Below are 20,777 nucleotides of genomic sequence, written 5' to 3'. Positions count from 1 at the left end.
CAAATAAAAGGGCCACTGCTAGCTTTAAAACTGTATTTTTTCTTTTCAAAAGGCAAATCAAATGGCCACGTTCACAGTTAATAAGAACCAACAACCAAAAATAGTTTTTAAAGGATACTTCCAAACATCTGATAATCACTTAGACAATGAAAAATGCATTTTACATCATAATGATTGCTGTTGGTTATTTCTATTACTTTTACGTACACATCAATTTTCTTGCCCTAAATAATAATTATCAAATTAATCAAGCTATTTCTCACCTGATATCTACTGGTATGCTCATCCAGGCAGTTGACTAGGAGGTCAATAAGAGAACCCGATGGGAGACATATTCAGGCATCCGAACAGTAGCCAGGATGTAGCGCACAAATTACATTAGAAGATGCAATCGGCATGTAATAAAGGCACTGTTACTGTGGTCATGGGGGAATTCAGTATACAGGTAGACTGGGAAAATCAGGTTGGTACTGAATCCCAAGGGAAGGAATTCGTAGAGTGCCTACGAGATGGCTTAGTACAGTGGGAGCTTAGTTTATTGTCACATGTACAGTGAAAAGCTAACCAGTCAGCGGAGAGACAAAGCTTGTAGTCGAGCCTACTACAGAAAAGGCAATTCTGGATTTGGTGTTATTTAACAAACCGGATTTGATTAGGGAGTTTAAGGTGAAGAACCCCCTAGGAAGTAATGACCATGCGTAACTCTGCAGTTTGAGTGGGAGAAAGTGAAATCAGATATGTCGGTATTACTGTTGTGGAAAGGTGATTACAGAGGCATGAGGGAGGAGCTGGCTAAAGTTGATTGGAAAGAGACCCTATCAGGAATGATGGTGGAGCAGCAATGGCAGGAGCTTCTTGTAATAATTTGGATGATGCAGGTTTGTTTCACCCTAAAGAGGAAGAATGGGTCAATGGTCCTTTACTGTCACCTGTGCACAACTCAGTGAGATTATTCTGCACAACCCACAAATGCGCAGTTGCCATATTTCGGCACAGTTTACAAAGAAGAGTCTAAAGTCCAGTCCACATACTGGAAGTACCGGAGCACCCTGGCCTTGGTAAGCCCCAGGCTGTTGCAGGCCCATGACCCAACGTCCCTCTCCTCACCCGACCGCCTCTGTGCCTCCTGCAGGCAACCTTGAAGGCGCTGGAGAAAATATCCCAGTCCTTGCGTCCATCGCTGCCATTAGCTCCCTCCTCAACTACCAGGACGTCCGAGCTTCCCCCTACAGGCAGTGGTCCGCCACTGCAAGTGGCCATGGATAGCCCACTGGGTCTTCGTTCTCGTCGGCCGCAGGGTCTGCCCTTGATCTCGGCTGGCCTCCAGTTGTCCGTGGCGACCGCCTGGACTGTCCTTGCACAGTTCCACAGCCAGAAAGACTCTTAAAGGGAGAATGAGGCGACCCTGGTTGACAAAGGAAGTCAAAATCAGCATGAAACTAAAAGAGAAGGCGTATAACAATGCAAAGAATAGCGGGAAGCTAGAAGATTGGAAAGCTTTTAAAAGCCAACTTTCAAAAGGGAATAAAAGATGAAATATGGTAAGCCATGCAATAATAGAAGAGGATAGGAAAAGTTTCTTCAGAGTATAAAAGAGGCAAGAGTGAGCATTGAACCACTGGTAAATGATGCTGGAGAAGTGGGAATGAGGAATAAAGAAATGGAGGGTGAATTGAATACGTTTTCTACATCAGTCTTCACAGTGGAACCAGCAACATGCCAGAAATTCAAAAGAGTCTTGTGGCAGATGTTAGTGCAGTGACTATTACTGCTTGGGAAGTTGAACGATCTGACGATGGATAAGTCACCTGGACCAGATGGACTACACCCCAGGTTTCTGAAAGAGATGGCTCTAGAGATTGTGGAGGCATTAGCATTGATCTTTCAGGAATCACTGAAGTCGGGAGAGGACGGGAAAGTTGTGAATGTTGCTCTGCTGCCCAAGAAGGGAGCGATGCGGAAGAATGGAAACTATGGGCCAGTGAGGCTGACTTCAGTGGTCGGTAACATTTTACAGTCTATGATTAAGGATGAGGTTTCCTAGTACTTAGAAGCACATGATATAATGGGCAGAAGTCAGCATGGTTTTGTAAAGGGGAGATCTTGCCTGACAAATCTGTTAGGATTCTTTGAGGAAGGCAATAGCAGGATAGACAAAGGAGACTCAGTGGATGATGTTTACCTGGATTTTCAGAAGGCCTTTGGTAAAGTGCTGTACCTGAGGCTGTTAAAGAAGATGAGAGCCCATGGTATCAGAGGGAAGATACTAGTATAGTTGGAAGATTGGCTGGATGGCGGAAGGCAAAGAGTGGGAATAAAGAGGGTTTTGTAGTTGGCTGCCAGTGACTAGTGGTATTCCGCAGAGGTCGGTGGTGGGTTCGCTACTCTTCAAAGTGTGTACCGATGATGGAATTGATGGCTTTGTGGCCAAGTTTGCGGATGGTACAAAAGTAGGTGATAGGGCAGTCGTGTCGTGGAAGCAGGGAGTCTGCAGAAGGACTTGGACAGAGTGGGAGATGGAATAGAACATGAGAAAGTGTGCAGCTACGCACTTTGGTGAGAGGAATAAAGGCATAGATTATTTTCTAAATGGGGAGAGGATACAGAACTCGGAGGTGCAAAGAGACTTGGGAGTGCTGGTGCAGGATTCACAAAAGGGTTAATTTGTAAGTTGAATTGGTACTAATGAAGGCGAATGCAATGTTAGCATTCATTTTGAGACCACTAGAAAATAAAAGCAGGGATGTAATGCTGAGGCTTTAGAAGGCACTGGTGAGACTGCATTTGCAATATTGTGAGCAGTTTTGGGCCCCATGTCTGAGGAAGGATATGCTGGCGTTGGAGAGGATCTAGAGGATGTTTACGAGAATGATCCCGGGAATGCTTTGGTTAATGTATGTTGAGTGTTTGATGGCTCTGGGCCTGCACTCGCTGGAGATTAGGAGGATGAGGGGGGAACATCATTGAAACTTACTGAATATTGAAAGACCTAGATGGAATGGATGTGTAAAGCAAAATGATGTACCTTTTAGAAAGGAGATGAGAAGGGATTTCTTTAGTCAGAGGGTGGTGAATGTGTGGAATTCATTGCCACAGACGGCTGTGGAAGTCAAGTCATTGGGGTTTTTTTTAAAATGGAGATTGATAGGTTCTTGACTAGTAAGGGTGTCGAAGGCTTTGGGGAGACGATAGAAGAATGGAGTTGAGAGGGAAAGATAGACCAGCCATGATTGAATGCTGGATGGCCTGGATGGCCTAATTCTGCTCATATGAACTGTGAATTTTTGCCAAGCCTTCCACTTTTAATTCTGCTGTACCAATATCCATCACACCATACCAATTTGCTGTCCTGGTGGTTTCAGTCAATGTAGGGCAAATAAGAAACTGAACTGAGGAGCTTCCTAGTTTGTATAGCTGGTGTACATGTTGGATGACCTAACACTAGATCCATTGATAAAGCTTTGGACTTCACTTTTTAATCAACACTGCCTGAGCGTGTGAAATTGAAAGACAGGCAAAGCAACTAAGAAAGCTCTGACAATAAATTGGAACGATCTAAATGGCAACAATTAAGAAGTGGTAAAAGATAGGAAAGAAAGTAAAAACAATTAATTTGGTGTAGGATATTAAGTCGAGAAGGTGACAGGTATAAGAGGTAACAGTAGAGTCAAGTCAAGTCAAGTCAATTTTATTTGTATAGCACATTTAAAAACAACCCACGTTGACCAAAGTGCTGCACATCTGATTAGGAAAAAAAAAAAAGAAACATACAGTGGCAGGCAGCCAAACACAACGGCGCGGCCATCTTGAACAAAATGTTTAACTAAAGCAGAATGGTGTCCCGCGGCCCTTTCCTAGAGAGAGCTAGATAGAGCTCTTAAGGACAGCGGAGTCAGGGGGTATGGGGAGAAGGCAGGAATGGGGTACTGATTGAGAATGATCAGCCATGATCACATTGAATGGCCGTGCTGGCTCGAAGGGCCGAATGGCCTCCTCCTGCACCTATTGTCTATTGTCTACTGTCTATTGTCTAACTCAAACAGCATCCCTCACCAGTCATTAGTAGAAGTCCAGATGATTTATTTTTTTCCTTCTTTCCATTGATCATGGGCTAAGCAATATGGAAGCGCCTTAAGAGTGGCGCAGAGGTAGAGTTGCTGCCTCACAGCTCCGGAAGCCCCGGTTCGATCCTGACCACAGGTGCTGTCTGTACAGAGTTTGTACGTTCTCCCCGTGACCTGCGTGGGATCTCTGGCTTCTTCCCAAGCTCCAAAGATATACAGATGTTTGTAGGCTAATTGCTTGGTATAATTGTAAATTGTCCCCGGTGTGTGTAGGATACTGTTGGTGCGCGGGGATCGCTGGTCAGCGCCGACCCAGTGGGCCAAAGGGCCTGTTTCTGCACTGTGTCTCTAAACTAAACTAAATTGGTTACACAGAGAGATCCATGGTGTGTTTGCTTGTTACTGGGATCAGCTGGTGATGTAAGAGAGGAAGGAACACCTTGCTGGTGCATAAATATGAATTTCACTGGAAAATGTTTTGACCCTTCTCACCTGGTCTGTTGGTTTGATTAATTATGCACTGGAAGGTGTCAGCCAGCCTTTTGTTGTTGAACTTGATCTAACTCGCTTGGTAGGTAATCGAAAATGAATTTTCCGAATATTTGAATATATATATTTAAAGTGAGCTGTTTCATGCGGTTTCACTGACCCTAAATTATATTTGGTACCAGACTTCTACCTGGCACTGATGAGTTATTGAAAACAACATAAAGTCTCAACATAAAGGGTGGCATTAATGTGCGGGGATCGCTAGTCGGTGTGGGCCGAAGGGCCTAGTTTCGTGCTGTATCTCTAAACTAAATATACAATCTGGTACTCAAAACCAGAAATCATAAAGCACCTTGTATTAATTTACTAATTACATCTTTTGCTAAGATAGAATAAAAATATCCTCTGAAAATGCCACAAAAGAATTAAAGATTATTTAAATGTTGTCTTATATACTTCCCATTTGTACTGTCCTGTGTTCTATGTACTTCTCATTTTCAAATTTTAAATTCGTTACTTCAGTAAACTATTTTGAAAGTACAATTCTTCTTGTGCTCGGCAGTTAAAGCTCTCCAAACATCAGACTGTGCTTTTGGCAGGCTATTTCCCTGTTAGGGCTCTTCGATAGTGCAAGTGAACTTGGTTGCTTTGTCTCACAACTCTCTGATATTACACTGCAGTTATATGTTCTGTTTACAGTATCTGTAAAGTTCCCTAAAAACTCTTAAAATTTATTTTCCTTCTAAAGAAACTCAACAGTTTGATGGATGTTTTCCAGAACTACAAAGTGTGATAAATTAAACAGCTCAGCAAGCTTCAAGTATCTAAACCTCTAGTGCATTGGGGAGAAGCCTGATAAATTAGTGATAAGTAGATGATAAAGATGTGGCATGGAACATGTTTGTGTATGATATGTATTTCAGACTGTCTGGTTAATATTACCAGCACTAAGCCCTGTCATAGTTTTCCTTCATGTCTTTAATAATATGGTGTACTTTGTCAGCTGGGATACCAGAGCCTTTTTTTAACCCTTGAATGTTTTAATGAGCAGCTTTAATGTAAAATATACCAGTAGTTCCAAGATTCATGTCCAAACTAAAAGATGTAGTTAAAATGCAGAAATATACTTTGACAGTCATGAATAATTTGCATGGTGTTCTCGGGTGAACAAAGTTCCGATTGTGGCAATTTTTGATCAATCAATTGTTGTTCTTTACCTGGAATTGGTGATTCAAATACTTTTTAGTACTTTAGACAATTATCAGTAACCCGCACTATTTTGGTCGTCAGTTGGGTTTTGTTCAATACATACCATGATAATTACACAAGTTTCTTTGTCTCATCATCTTAAAAACATGAGCTCATTTGTTCTTTATGAGCATTTCTTTCTACGCGACTATCTGTGGTTTCCTATTCTGAAAGTAGATTCTAAAGAATTGTTACTAAATTTGGTTTAAGATGCCATATTCCCACGTGTAGCACCAAAGAATTTAATTTCCAGTTGAGAACTGACCTGAATTGGAAATTCAGAATTTCTCAAAGATGCACTCTCCTCATTTATAATTTTCCAACCATCCATTTGTAAGATATTCACTCCAGCAAGATTAGCTGCAATTTCATATTGTAAAACTGTTTTATAGAATCTTCTTTCCTCCGACAAATATATATTTCTATCCCATCTCCTTCCTCATGAACTCGAGCATACTGATTATTTTAAAAGCCTACTGGAATGTAAGAGCTTTCTAAAATTCAGTGGTTCATTTTATTTTCCGTAGATTCCTCTTTGCAACTGTTGTATTTAGTGAAACTGCACAAGATTACATGGAAAGATAATTAAAGAAATGCTAGTAGAGCTATAAGTGTGGAGATTTAAATTATAAATTGAGAGAGCCCATTTCGGTAATAATGATTAAACCTATTATCCAGTTATCCTGCTATTTGGCAGTATAATCATGCTTGTTAAAAAAACACAGAAAGGCCAGAAAATTAATATGCTTGAAAATGTAAAATCTATAAGTGGGATGCAATTCTCAAAATGCAAGAAGTGAGATTTAATTTCACATCTTGCACTATTTTCCAGAGACCTCAGGTTATCACTAAGTCCTAATGTAATCCATGCCTTCAAACTGCAACCGCATTCAGTGTACATGTCCTTGCCAGGCTTTGTGTCTGGCCCCTCCTCCCTTGCAGCTTTCTCTCCCCCCCCCTCCCCCCCCCCCCCCCCCCCTCCTCCTTAATCAGTCTGAAGAAGGGTCCTGACCCAAAACGTCACCTTTCCATGTTCTCCAGAAATGCCATCTGGTCCTCTGAGTTACTCCAGCACTTTGTGTCTTTTTGGGCATTCGTCAGTTCCTTTTATCCACTTGCTTTATTTTCTTGTATATTGCTTAACTGTTGAAGAAAGTTATGTCCACTTTGAATATCATTCACCTGCGCACCAACTCCCTCATCCCCAAATTGGTGAACAATTAAGAAAAACAGAAAGTTGTTGAATTTCCTGACCAGGTTTCAGTATTAAATATAGTAAAGACTTTTAGTGACCACATATATATTGCCATTTGCTTCTTGAAAACTAATTATGTTTAGTTGACTAGAGCATATCGAAGCTTAGCCTTGCTTCTTGCTATGCATAAATAAAATGTTTTATTTTTGGTTAAAAACTTAGATTTTGCTGTAAAAGTTGGATATTGCATCTGGATTTGAACACCAGCCACTGCACTGATGAGTTCTGAGTGATGACTGTAGTTCTTGGTTTGAGGCTGAATAATTGGATTTCATATCAACAGCTCAGCAACAGCTCGGGGATCATCCCAGATTAAAATGTGCACCATCATTAACATTCATTGGAAAAGGATGTGAGAGATTTCAGATTGCAGACATCAGCATCATTGTCAAGCATTGAGCAATTTCAGAAGCAGATATAACAGCAATACTCAGGACTAAAACTTTTTTTTGCCAAATGCAGAGGCAAATTTTAGACAATAGACAATAGACAATAGATGCAGGAGGAGGCCATTCGGCCCTTCGAGCCAGCACCGCCATTCAATGTGATCATGGCTGATCATTCTCAATCAGTACCCCGTTCCTGCCTTCTCCCCATACCCCCTGACTCCGCTATCCTTAGGAGCTCTATCTAGCTCTCTCTTGAATGCATTCAGAGAATTGGCCTCCACTGCCTTCTGAGGCAGAGAATTCCACAGATTCACAACTCTCTGACTGAAAAGGTTTTTCCTCATCTCAGTTCTAAATGGCCTACCCCTTATTCTTAAACTGTGGCCCCTTGTTCTGGACTCCCCCAACATTGGGAACATGTTTCCTGCCTCTAACGTGTCCAACCCCTTAATAATCTTATACGTTTCGATAAGATTCCCTCTCATCCTTCTAAATTCCAGTGTATACAAGCCTAGTCGCTCCAGTCTTTCAACATATGACAGTCCCGCCATTCCGGGAATTAACCTAGTAAACCTACGCTGCACGCCCTTTTAAATGCATTTTGGAGAAGTAACATCTACTGATGACTATTTTTCATAGCTAATCAACTTCTATTAACGTGAACTGTTTAGTGCACTAACCACTTAAAATTGTCACACTTTAAGGTTAAAAGGACTATACGGCTGCTTAAAATATTGTCTAACTTCATTTTCTTTCACTTCCTTTGTGTCCTCCTATCACTGAAGACTTGTGACAAATGATCTACATTAGTTGAAAAACAAATAAAACTGGAAATGCTAGAATCAATAAAAATCAGAAATTCTGGTTCAACTCGCCCAGTCAGCAGCGTCTGTGGAAAGAGAAACTAGTTAACATTTTGATTCAGTGACCCTTCATCAGAACTGTGGCGGTATTGGTTTATTAGTGCCACATGTTCAGTGAACAACTTTGCTGTGCATGCTATCCAGGCAGATCATACCATACATGAGTGCATCAGGTAGTGTGCCAAGGTAAAATAAACAGAGTGCAAGATATAGTGTCATAGGCATAGAGAAAGTGCAGATTTTAAAGTGGACGGGCTATTAAAAGGCAGATTGGAAGATCAGAAATTCACCCTGAATGTATGAGAAGTTAGTTCATTGGTGGGAAAGAAACTATTCTTGAATCTGGTAGTACATGCTTTCAAGCTTTTGTACCTTTTACCTGACAGGAGAGGGGATAGGAGAGAACGACCAAGATGTCAGGGGGTCCTTGATTATGTTGGCTGCTTTTCAGAAGCCAGTGTGAAGTATAGATGGTGGGGGGGGGGGGGGAGGCTAGATTTTGGGATGGGGCTGCAGTCACAGTTCTCTGCAATTTCCTGCGGTCTTGGGCAGCAGAGTTGCCTAACCAAGTTATGATGCATCTGGAAAGGATACGGTGAAGCCGTAGAAATTCACTGATTTACAACCAAATTGGTATGAATTGTATTGTTCAAATCCACTTTATTTTTTTTAACTTAATGTAGAATAACTTACTATTCAAAAATAATTTTAAAAACCTTGATGCATATAAATCAATCCAACTTGTTATCTTTAATCGTAAAAAGATTGCTCAGTTTTTAATTCATTTTGGCGTCTGGGTCCAATCCAACGACTTTGTGTTCAACATTTTGTGACGTTTCTGGGATTGAAGAAGAAATTCTGCACAAAGTACAAAGATAAATCCATCATTGGCTCCATCTTGTGGCTGGTTGCTTTATTCCACACTGCTGATTTTTTGTTTAGTTGCGAGAGTGATATGATCAAAGAATAATAGAATATGCCATGAACTTAGTAGCATACTCTTTGTTTATATATGGGAGATTTGAGCTGATTTTGTTATTAACCAGCACCAAGGTGCAGCTCTATGCAGACTCCTTGAGTAATCTCTAATAGCCAACAACTTTTCTTGAAAGTAATCACCATTCAGTAGCAACATATCTTGATAAATTATTTTGGTTTCTTGAGAGTATTTACATTTTGCACCTTTGAGTAAGGTGTCAAAAAGTTGGGATGACCACTTGTTCACAAGTAGAATGACACAATATTATATATATGTAATTCAGTTTTACAATCCAGTGTTTTCGTAATGTTTGTTAAGTGTTGCATATTGCGCCTATTTTTAATTTTTTTGCACGTTTCAAAGTCCAGATGTATAAATGAGATGCTGCCTGACCCTCTACTCTCAGTGCTAAAAGCTGTGATTCAACAAAATATTATGAAAATATCATGGCAATGAAATTGAACTTTCATTGAAAACTATAATCTTGCAATTAGAGATGCCATTTTGCTATGTTTTGTATATTTATAATTTCACTACGATTTGATGCTAATGCAAAATGATTTCCACTTAACGCCAGTGCCTGACTTGGTCAATCGGGGGCTAGATTTAGTCTGACTCTCCAACGGAATGATAAGTCCCCTTAGTTTAACAATTAAATCTATATTTTAGACAGCATAACAACATCAGCAGCGTGCGAACGTAGACTTGATTAAAATGTAAAAAGCATTGAGTTGGGTCAGGGCCATTTTCATGCTATGAATCAAAATTGTGAGCAAAATGGTAGAGATTCGGTATAATCTTGAATTAGGTTTAAAAAAGGTTGAATAATCGAACAGTTTCCTAAAGAGGATGTTTTTTTTCTCCTCGCAGTCTGTTACTGCATCTCTGCAATTAAAAGAGGAACGGTGCTGGCTCAGGCAACTGAAAACGACAGCGAATGAAGAATCAGCTAATTGTACCATCTATTGTAAAGGTGTGTATATTTTTCATAAACATTTTCAAGAAAGGAATCTCCGTCATCTTCTCAGGAATTATAGGTGTTGATGGGCATTCTTTATAATTTTATATCTTTACACGGGCGGTCACGGTGGCGCAGCGGTAGAGTTGCTGCCTTACAGCGAATGCAGCGCCGGAGACCCGGGTTCCATCCTGACTACGGGTGCTGTCTGTAGGGAGTTTGTACGCTCTCCCCGTGACCTGCGTGGGTTTTCTCCGAGATCTTCGGTTTCCTCCCACACTCCAAAGATGTACAGGTATGTAGGTTAATTGGCTTGGTAAATGTAAAAATTGTCCCTAGTGGGTGTAGGATAGTGTTAATGTCCGGGGATCGCTGGTCGGCGCGGACCCGGTGGGATGAAAGGGCCTGTTTCCGCGCTGTATCTCTAAACTAAACTAAACCTTCATTCAGCTCTGCAATTGTCACTCTGAATATGAAATTACTCTTCATTAACTTGCTACCCCAGTCCACTGGGAACTGTCTTTGGCCTCCTGTACTGTTCCATGAAGCCCAGCATAAACCTGAAAAACAATACCTCACTTTGCTTCTAGTCTGGTTGCAGTCCTTGGTGCTCAGTACAGAATTCAACAATTTCAGATCAACATTTGGCCTGACAACTTCTGATGTAAAGATAGACACAAAATGCTTGGGTGCCTCAGCGGGTCAGGCAGCATCTCTGGAGAAAATGGCCGGGTGATGTTTCAGGTCCGGACTCTTCTTCAGGCCGATTGTAGTGGAGGGAGGGGAACTCGAAGTGAGCAACTAAACGGCACAAATCGAGGCCGACAACAGATGACCTCAGGCAAGGAGGTTAGGAAAACAGACTGCAGATGATGGTTTAAATCGAAGGTAGACACAAAATGCTGGAGTAACTCAGCGGGTCAGGCAGCATCTCTGGAGAGAAGGAATGGGTGACGTTTCGGGTCGAGACGTCTTCAGTCTGAAGAAGGGTCTCGACCTGAAACATCACCCATTCCTTCTTTCCAGAGATGTTGCCTGATCCGCTGAGTTACACCAGCATTTTGTGTCTACCTCAGGCAAGGAGGTTCCTTGATAGGCCAATTGTTGGCTACAGATCGTGTTCTAGAGATCTAGATAGAGCTCTTAAGGATAGCAGAGTCAGGGGGTACGGGGAGAAGGCAGGAACGGGGTACTGATTAAGAATGATCAGCCATGATCACATTGAATGATGGTGCTGGCTCGAAGGGCCGAATGGCCTCCTCCTGCACCTATTGTCTATTGTGTCAGGGATACATTGTTATGGACTGTAGAAGTCGTTAGCAGATATTTAGTGGAGAAAGAGGGGTGGAGGTGAGGGGAGGGGTTGGGAGGTGTTTTGTAGAGGTTACATGAAATTGGAGAATTCAACATGTTGTTCGCCACCCAAGTGAAATATGAGGTGCGCTTCCTCCAATTTGCACGTGGCCCCATTCTGGCAATGGAGGAGGCCCAGGGCAGAAAGGTCAGTGTGAGAATGGGGAGGGGAGTTAAAGTGGTTACCAACCGGGAGGTCCTGTAGGCATGGGTGGCTTACGTTTTCAGCGAAACATGGAAAGATAGAAAGCTTTGTTTGGCCTTTGTACAGTGGCCCACCTCGGGAACACCGGATGCAGTAGGTGAGGTTAGAGGAGGCGCACGTGAACCTCTGCCTCACCTGGAATGACTGACCTGGGTCCCTGGATGGAGTTGAGGGAGAAGGTATAAGGACAGGTGTTGCATCTCCTGCGGTTGTAGGGGAAAGTACCTGGGGAGGGGGTGGTTTGGGTGGGAGGTGATGAGTGAACCAAGATGTGGCAGAGGAGGCGTTTTTTGTGGAAGGTGGAAAGGGGTGGAGATGGGAAGATGCGATTAATGGTGGGATCACGTTGGAGGCGGCAGAAATGTCGGACGATGATGGGTTGGATGCGGAGGCTGGTGGTGGAACAGGTGAGGACCAGGGCAACTCTCCCTCTCCAAAGATGCTGCCAATCTGCTGATCGACCCCAGCATTCTTTTTTTAATTTCAGATTCCCAGTAACTGCCGTGTTCTGATCTTTCAGCTTCTGAAGGTTTTTTTTATCTCCACTTTGCTTTACACCAAGCTCTATTTGCCCTTCACTTATCAGACCCACTTTGATTAACAATCGTTCATTACCCTCTAGGAAGACCGACACAAAATGCTAGAGTAACGCAGAAGGACAAACAGCATCTCTGGAGAGGAGTAATGGGTGACATTTCGGGCCGAGACCCATCTTAAGACTGAGAGTCAGGGGGGATGGTCTGATTTGCAGCAACTCTACCACTGCCTCACCAACGTCTTGCACAACTGGACAACCTTTATCCTCCCCGATTACAGCCAAAAGCTTATTTCACCACCCTATCTACCACTTTCAGCGAACTATGTACTTGTACTCCTAGATCCCTCTGCTCTTCACCTCCCCCCCAGGCCCCAACCACTCACAGTTAACGTCCTACACTGGTTTGACTTCCTGAAATGCAACACCTCACACTTATCTGCATTATCTCCATTACACATTCTTCAGTTCACACACATCAAGATCCTGCGACAATTATTGATAACCATCTTCGCAGTCTGCGACACCACCTATTTTAGTGCCATCTGAAAACTTACTAATCATGCCTCTACATTCTTTCCACATTGTTGAAATAGATGACAAACAGCAATGGGCCCAGCACCCGTCCATGAGGCACACCATTAGTCACAAGCACCCATTCCAAAAGAAACCTTCCTCTATCTCCCTCTCTCTCTTACCATGAAATCGGTATCCAGATAGCTAGCTCTCCCTGGATTCAACTCGATCTAATCTTCTCGGGTAACCTACCACACAGAACTCCATCAAAAGCCACAAAAAAAAAGTAGACACAGAGTGCTAGAGTAACTTAGCGGGTCAGGCAGCATCTCTGGAGAAAAAGTATGGATGACATTTCGGGTCGGAACCCTTCTCCAGACTGGTATCAAAAGCCATGCTAAAGGCCATGTAGACTAAATCTACGATCCTGCCTTCATTAACCACCATGCTTATCCCGAATCAACCCCTGTCCATCCAAATGTATGTACATTTTATCCATCGGAACCCGCTCCAGTAACTTTCCTTCAGCAGATGTTAAGCTTACTAGTCTATACTTACCAGGTTTTTCTTTGCAGCCCTTCATAAATGGGCGCACTATATTAGCCACCCTCCAATCTTGCACCTCCCTTTATAGTAATTATTCCTATTTCACCGCTTGGACTCCTGCAATTTCTCTCGCTTCCCACAGTGTCCTCGGATATAACTTATTAGGCCCGGGAGATTCATCTGGCTTCATACACCTTAGGACAATCAGCACCTCCTCGACTTTAATACAGATTGTCCTCAAGACATCTTCATTAACTGTCCCAAGTTCCTTAGTCTCTTTATCTTTCTCCTCAGGAAAATCAGGAGAAATATTTATTGACGACCTTGGCCATCTTTTGCAGCTGCAGACATAAACATAGCACAAAAAGTAAGGAAATTTGTGTTTGGTAGATTATTTCTTTGTTGTAACAATGCTTCTTGGCAATAAATCTTATACCGTTGGAAAGCCTGTTTATTTCCCTTTTAAATGGTGCCACATTTGTAAGGAACATGCATTTGTGGGATGAGCAGCAGAGCTGAGTATATGGGTTGCGCCCATGAAAAATTTTCCAAATCTCTGCCAATGCCAAACAGCTTATTCTGCCATTGACTCTTGTTCGGTGTTGTTTGGTGGATTGGATGATTGAAGTCTGAAGAAACAAGGCATATTGGCAATTTAACAATTTATTCATTTAATAAACAGGGGCCACAGTAGCGTGTGGAAGAACCATACACAGCCATAACAGCCTGGCACCTCCTCCTCATGCTGGTCACCAGCCTGGTCACACACTGTTGTGGGATGGCATCCCATTCTTGTCAGCACCTGGGGGTACCAGAAGCTCAAAACAAGAGTCAATAGCAACAGCAGAATAAGCTGTTTGACATTGGCAGAGAAGATTTGGCAAATTTTTCATGGGCGCAACCCATATACTCAGCTCTGCTGCTCATCCCACAAATGCATGTTCCTTACAAATGTGGCACCATTTAAAAGGGAAATAAACAGGCTTTCCAACGGTATAAGATTTATTGCCAAGAAGCATTGTTACAACAAAGAAATAATCTACCAAACACAAATTTCCTTACTTTTTGTGCTATGTTTAGATGGCTGCTTTAGTTACTCAGGGGCTCTATTGTCTCTCGAGTTACCATCTTTCCCTCAATATATGTACCAAATCTCTTTGGATTCTCCTTAATGTTATCTGCCAGAACTATCGCATGTCCTTTTTTGTCACCTCCTGATTTCCTTTGGTATGCTCCTCAAACCCTTGTACTCCTCCAGGGATGCAGTTGGTCCCAGCTGCCTATACTTGACTCTTGTCTTTTCCTTAACCAGAGCCTCTATTTCTCGTCATCCAAAAGGTTCCTTGCTCCTACCGACCTTGTCCTTCATTCTGAACAGGAACATGTGTACCTTGAACTCTCACTGTCACACTTTTAAAAGCATCCCACTTTCCAGACGTTGTTGCAAGTTCTTATCTAATACCATCAAATTTGTTCTTGTCCCCAATTTAGCACTTTAATTTGTGGGCCACCCCTGTCCTTATCCCTAACTTTAGTTTAGAGATACAGCGCGGAAACAGGCCCTTTCGTCCCACCGGGTCGGCGCCGACCAGTGATCCCCGCACATTAACACTACCCTACACCCATTACGGACAGTTTTTACATTTACCAAGCCAATTAACCTAAATAGGGTATTCTTCTCCGAAGATCTCGGAGAAAACCCACGCAGGTCACGGGGAGAATGTACAAACTCCGTACGGACAGCACCTGTAGTCAGGATGGAAGTCAGGCCATAGTTTAAGATTAAGGGGTAGGCCATTTAGAACGGAGATGAGAAAAAACTTTTTCAGTCAGAGTTGTAAATCTGTGGAATTCTCTGCTTCAGAAGGCAGTGGAGGCTAATTCTCTGAATGCATTCAAGAGAGAGCTAGATCGATCTCTTAAGGATAGCGGAGTCAGGGGGAATGGGGAGAAGGCAGGAACGGGGTACTGATTGAAAATGATCAGCCATGATCACATTGAATGGCGGTGCTGGCTCGAAGGGCCGAATGGCCTACTCCTGCACCTATTGCCTATTGTCTATCGTCTATTGGAACCAGGGTCTCCGCCACTGCATTCGCTGTAAGGCAGCAACTCTACCGCTGCGCCACCATGCCGCTCTAAAGCTGGTAGAACTGCATAAGAAACGCATAAGTAGGGGTGTAGATAGGACTTTAAACTAAATAGTGGGGGGGGGGGGGAGGGGGGGTAGTAAATTGAACATGTATGGATGAAGTTAAAGCCAAGGAGAGTGCAGGAGAGGTTACTGAAGTCTCCAGACAAAGTAATAGGACAGGAATGTTTAAGAAGAGATAAGAGTCTATCCCTCCAACTCTAAATTCCTTAGAGTCTATCCAGCACAGTCACCACTTCACTGAGTCAAAGGTTTCAAAGGTCTTTTATTGTCACGTTTACCAATTAAGGTACAGTAATATTCGAATTACCATACAGTCATACTCAAAAAAAGCAACAAGACACCCAACTACATAAAAGTTCACATAAGCATCCACCATAGCGGATTCCCCACATTCCTCACTGTGATAGAAGGCAATGAAGTCCAATCTTCTTCCCTCTTCAAGGTCAAGGTGGTTCGATAAAGTATTGAGCCAGGCCTGAACCTGAAACACATTGGCAGTTTACATTGGTGCTCTGGGTCGTATTATGACCTAAATCTTACAGTGAGCTTGTTGGTGTGTAGTTCATAACCATTTCATTTCAAAAGGTTTCAAAGGTCTTTATTGTCACGTGTACCAATTAAGGTACAGTGATATGTGAATTACCATACAGCCATACGGAAAAAAAAGCAACAAGACACACAACTACATAAAAGTTAATATGAACATCCACCACAGCGGAGTCCCCACATTCCTCACTGTGATGGAAAGTCCCAAGCTTCTTCCTCTTTATTCGCCCGCGGTCGGGGCAGTTGAACCATCCGTCAGGGCGATCAAATCTCCGGTGGTCGAAGCTCCCGTGTCAGGGCGGTTGAAGTTCCCGCGGTTTGGAGTCCCCGAAGTCGGTCTCTAACCAGAGACCGCGAGCTCCACGATGTTAAAGTCCGCAGGCACCCAGGGTTGCTCAGAGGTCAATCCCTGGCAAAGGGATCGCGGGCTCCGCGATGTTAAGTCCGCAGGCGACCGCGGAGGAGCTCTCAAAGTCAGTCTCCAGCAAAGGCCGCCAACTCCTCGATGTTAGGCCGCAGTGCGGACGGAGAGACGATACGGAAAAAATCGCATCTCCATCGATGTAAGAGATTTAAAAAAGTTTCCCCCAACTGCCTCCCCCCCCCCTCCCCCCCGCCACATAAAACAAAGCTAAAGAACACTAAAAACATATATTTAACACATACTATTAAAACAACAAAGAAGGAAGGGGCAGACATAGACAGTCTGTTGGCAAGGCAGCCATTGCTTTTTCTGAAATTGGTAATCTCCTTGCATAAATGATGAGATCTGTGTGGAGAGAGGACGTGTATATAGGGGAAATTCCCAACTGATGAAAGCATAGCTTCCTGGGCCTACTAGTTCTCTTTCAGCATGCTAACTCCTGCAGGCTCATGTACCATTGTTGAATCCCAATGGCCTCTTCAGGGATTCACAACTATCCTTGACCAGTTTCACAAGATGAGCTCTAGTAAATTACTTCCTTGACTCATTAATGAAACCAAGTCAAGTTCAACAAGCCCAAGATTACCCCTGATCAATCAGCAGATCAATTTTCAACACCTGTACTATGTGTTGTGTTTATTTTCAAGGTTATCGCACACATTGCAGACTCTTGGTGGTGTAGAGACAGTCCCTGATCTGACAGACTGAAAAATTACTCTGCGTGTAATCAATGGACCGTAGCAATTTGGAAACTGTCTTTATTAATAACCCCCCTTTTTTCGAATGTGTAGGAAGAAGGGTCTCGACCCGAAACGTCACCCATTCCTTCTCTCACGAGATGCTGCCTGACCTGCTGAGTTACTCCAGCATTTTGTGTCCGCCTCTATTCTAATATCAAAAGCTGAATCCAAAAAATACTTCACGAGTGACAATTTTTAAAATGACGTTTTTAAAAATAGATTTTCTCTTTTAAAAAAGGGCAGGGTGTGATTGGAACAAATCAAATTAGATGCACGGTGAATGGGTTTCAGCAATAAAGACATCTCTGTGGAGGCCAAGTCAGTGGATATTTTTAAGGCAGAGACAGACAAATTCTTGATTAGAACGGGTGTCAAGGGTTGTGGGGTGAAGGCAGGAAAATGGGATTAGGAGGCAGAGATCAGCCATGATTGAATGGCGGAGTAGACGTGATGGGACAAATGGCCCGATTCTACTCCTATAACATGTGAATAAAGAAATGGGTCCATTTTAATGCTTAACTGTAAATTTTGTTTAAATTCATTTTATCTGATTTGCAAAGGCTGACTGTTCTTTTTGATTGTCAAAACTGACTAACAAAATGCATATCAAATTTGTAATTGTTTAGTCAGATTGTTGCTCAGTCCTGTGGAGGACAAAAGTGTGCAACTTGGTTTAGTGGTAGCAGTGGGATGTCTATTAGACCTGGGGCTGACAGTGATTTACCAGAATAAAACCCTTTGTGCTTATGCTGCTGTAATGGCTGTGTTGCTATACAGTATTGGTTCCCAGAGAAGAAAACATTTTATTTACATGGTGGAAAGTTTAGAATATGATCTCTCTTAAGACCTTGGGTTGAAACATGCTAGCTGATAGCAAGCAGTTGTGAAGGGAGAAGCCTATGGCTTATGAAGTCTCAAACGTCGGAGCATCTTGAAAGTGAGAAGTAAAGATACTAGAGGTACAAGATAGACCACTTGACCCTAAAAACCGTAGTACGCCATGGCGCCATTTTAATTGGTAAAAACTTGCAGAAACATTTAAAAAGAAAAATAACAAAAATCTGTGAATTGATAGATGAGATGTTTTCTGCATTTTAATGGTATCATCACACATACTGTTCCCCCACAACACTGATTACACTGCGAGAGGCATAGTGAACAGTGGGTTTTGCCTACTAAAATGACTCCTTTGTGTACTACACTTCAGTATAGGCGATTTCAACGGAGTGGTCTATCTTGTTCCTCTAGTATCTTTGGTGAGAAGACAATGCATCAGATCTCTGTGACATCTGATAGACTTCACTTCAGGGGGGGCCTGATAGACTTCACTTTTTATCACTATGGGGAGCTAGTAACCATCATTGACGATGACTTGACTGATGAGAGGAAATGCTGACCGTACTGGAGAAGTGAGCATAGAGTCATACAGCATAGAAACAGGCCCTTCGGCCCACTTGCCCATGCCGACCAAAATGCCACATCTACGCTAGTCCCACCGGCATATCCCTCTAATCCTTTCCTATCCATATACGTGTCCAAATGGCTCTGAAATGGTGTTATAGTACCTCCATTGGTTTGATTATTATACTTCATTTTAATGTTTTTAATTATTTGCCATGGCAGTCAGAGCAGCCTGAAGGCCACTCAGTCTGGAATCAGTTTCCCCTGATCAATGAAATTTAGACACTAGGTGCAGGAGTAGGCCATTCGGCCCTTCGAGCCAGCACCGCCATTCAATGTGATCATGGCTGATCATTCTCAATCAGTACCCCGTTCCTGCCTTCTCCCCGTACCCCCTGACCCCGCTATCCTTAAGAGCTCTATCTAGCTCTCTCTTGAATGCATTCAGAGAATTGGCCTCCACTGCCTTCTGAGGCAGAGAATTCCACAGATTCACAACTCTCTGACTGAAAAGGTTTTTCCTCATCTCCGTTCTAAATGGCCTACCCCTTATTCTCAATTTGATTGCAAAGTGTTAGCTTGCTCAGATCTCCACATCTGAGAATATAAATGCGGCTAGCTGGGACCTCGAGCGTTAGGTAGGTCCTGGCCAAACTGGCCATTGTTTCTCCTCATGTTTCTCCTTAAGCCACATGTTGTTCTCAGCCGGCAGGCTGGATGAAAGCACTTTTATGTCTAAATTACCTACCCTAAATACTCTTATTCACAATAGATTGCTAATGATATTCAATAGTAGCAGAGATTTAGTTTTCTCCCATTAAGCTGTTATTTAAACAGGGAAGCAATTTGTTTTGTGTGTTCCGAAGCCAATCAGGGTCAGGGTCCCTGTGGCTGCTTTGAAGGTGTACTCCCTCCCCCCCCCCCCCCCATCCCAACCCAACTTCTTCCCAAGTATTTGCCTCAGGAAGCTACTTTGAAAAGAAGGTTCTGCCCCCTTATGGATCCCCATCAATGCATTTCCCTTCCCCTTTATAAATCCTCAGTGCCACCACAAATCCCATAATTTATGTAAACATTTGGTCCTCGTTTGTTAATATACATTTCCAGTCATTATATATTTTTCAAAACAATGTATTCCTTATGCAGAGCTAGAGTTTCACATTTGTAGCAAATATTGTGAGCATGAAAAAATATCCATGATTAACAATTTGTGTGTGATGTGGTCTGACTGCAACTGCAGTTGCAAAATTTTAGTAAATCCACAATATTGCTGATTGATACACATAGCCACAAGATTTGCCATTTCATGTTCCCTGGTTAATCCGTTGCCATAGGCACTTTATTTAATCTGCCGTTTATCTACTCCTTACCAGACCTCTGTCTTCCCACATTCCTTGCTTCCACTGTTTCTTCCCTTCCATTGACTCCATTTACACCTCACGCTGCCTCGGCAAGGCCAGCAGCATAATCATGGACAAGTCGCAACCTGGTCACTCCCTCTTCTCCCCTCTCCCATCGGGCAAGAGGTATAGAAGTGTGAAAACGCACACCTCCAGATTCAGGGACAGTTTCTTCCCAGCTGATATAGACAATAAGCAATAGACAATAGGTGCAGGAAGAGGCCATTCGGCCCTTCGAGACAGCACCGCCATTCAATGTGATCATGGCTGATCATTCTCAATCAGTACCCCGTTCCTGCCTTCTCCTCATACCCCCTGACTCCGCTATCCTTAAGAGCTCTATCCAGCTCTCTCTTGAATGCATTCAGAGAATTGGCCTCCACTGCCTTCTGAGGCAGAGAATTCCACAGATTCACAACTCTCTGACTGAAAAGGTTTTTCCTCATCTCAGTTTTAAATGGCCTACCCCTTATTCTTAAACTGTGGCCCCTTGTTCTGGACTCCCCCAACATTGGGAACATGTTTCCTGCGTCTAACGTGTCCAACCCCTTAATAATCTTATACGTTTCGATAAGATCTCCTCTCATCCTTCTAAATTCCAGTGTATACAAGCCTAGTCGCTCCAGTCTTTCAACATATGATAGTCCCGCCATTCCGGGAATTAACCTAGTAAACCTACGCTGCACGCCCTCAATAGCAAGAATATCCTTC

At 42.9% G+C, this 20,777-nt stretch overlaps 1 protein-coding gene across 1 annotated transcript in view; it reads left to right on the top strand.

Moving 5' to 3' along the window:
* The window catches only part of LOC144594411 (zinc finger protein ZFPM1-like), a 232,677-nt gene that overhangs the window by 184,026 nt on the left and 27,874 nt on the right, over positions 1–20,777 (top strand). The window contains 1 exon segment of the mRNA XM_078400864.1: positions 10,158–10,260. Coding sequence (XP_078256990.1) covers positions 10,158–10,260 — 103 coding nt within the window.

Source organism: Rhinoraja longicauda, chromosome 6, assembly GCF_053455715.1.
Source record: "Rhinoraja longicauda isolate Sanriku21f chromosome 6, sRhiLon1.1, whole genome shotgun sequence".
Taxonomy (NCBI): domain Eukaryota; kingdom Metazoa; phylum Chordata; class Chondrichthyes; order Rajiformes; family Arhynchobatidae; genus Rhinoraja; species Rhinoraja longicauda.
Note: the sequence above shows the minus strand (reverse complement) of the source record. Positions and strands in the feature narration are given on the sequence as shown.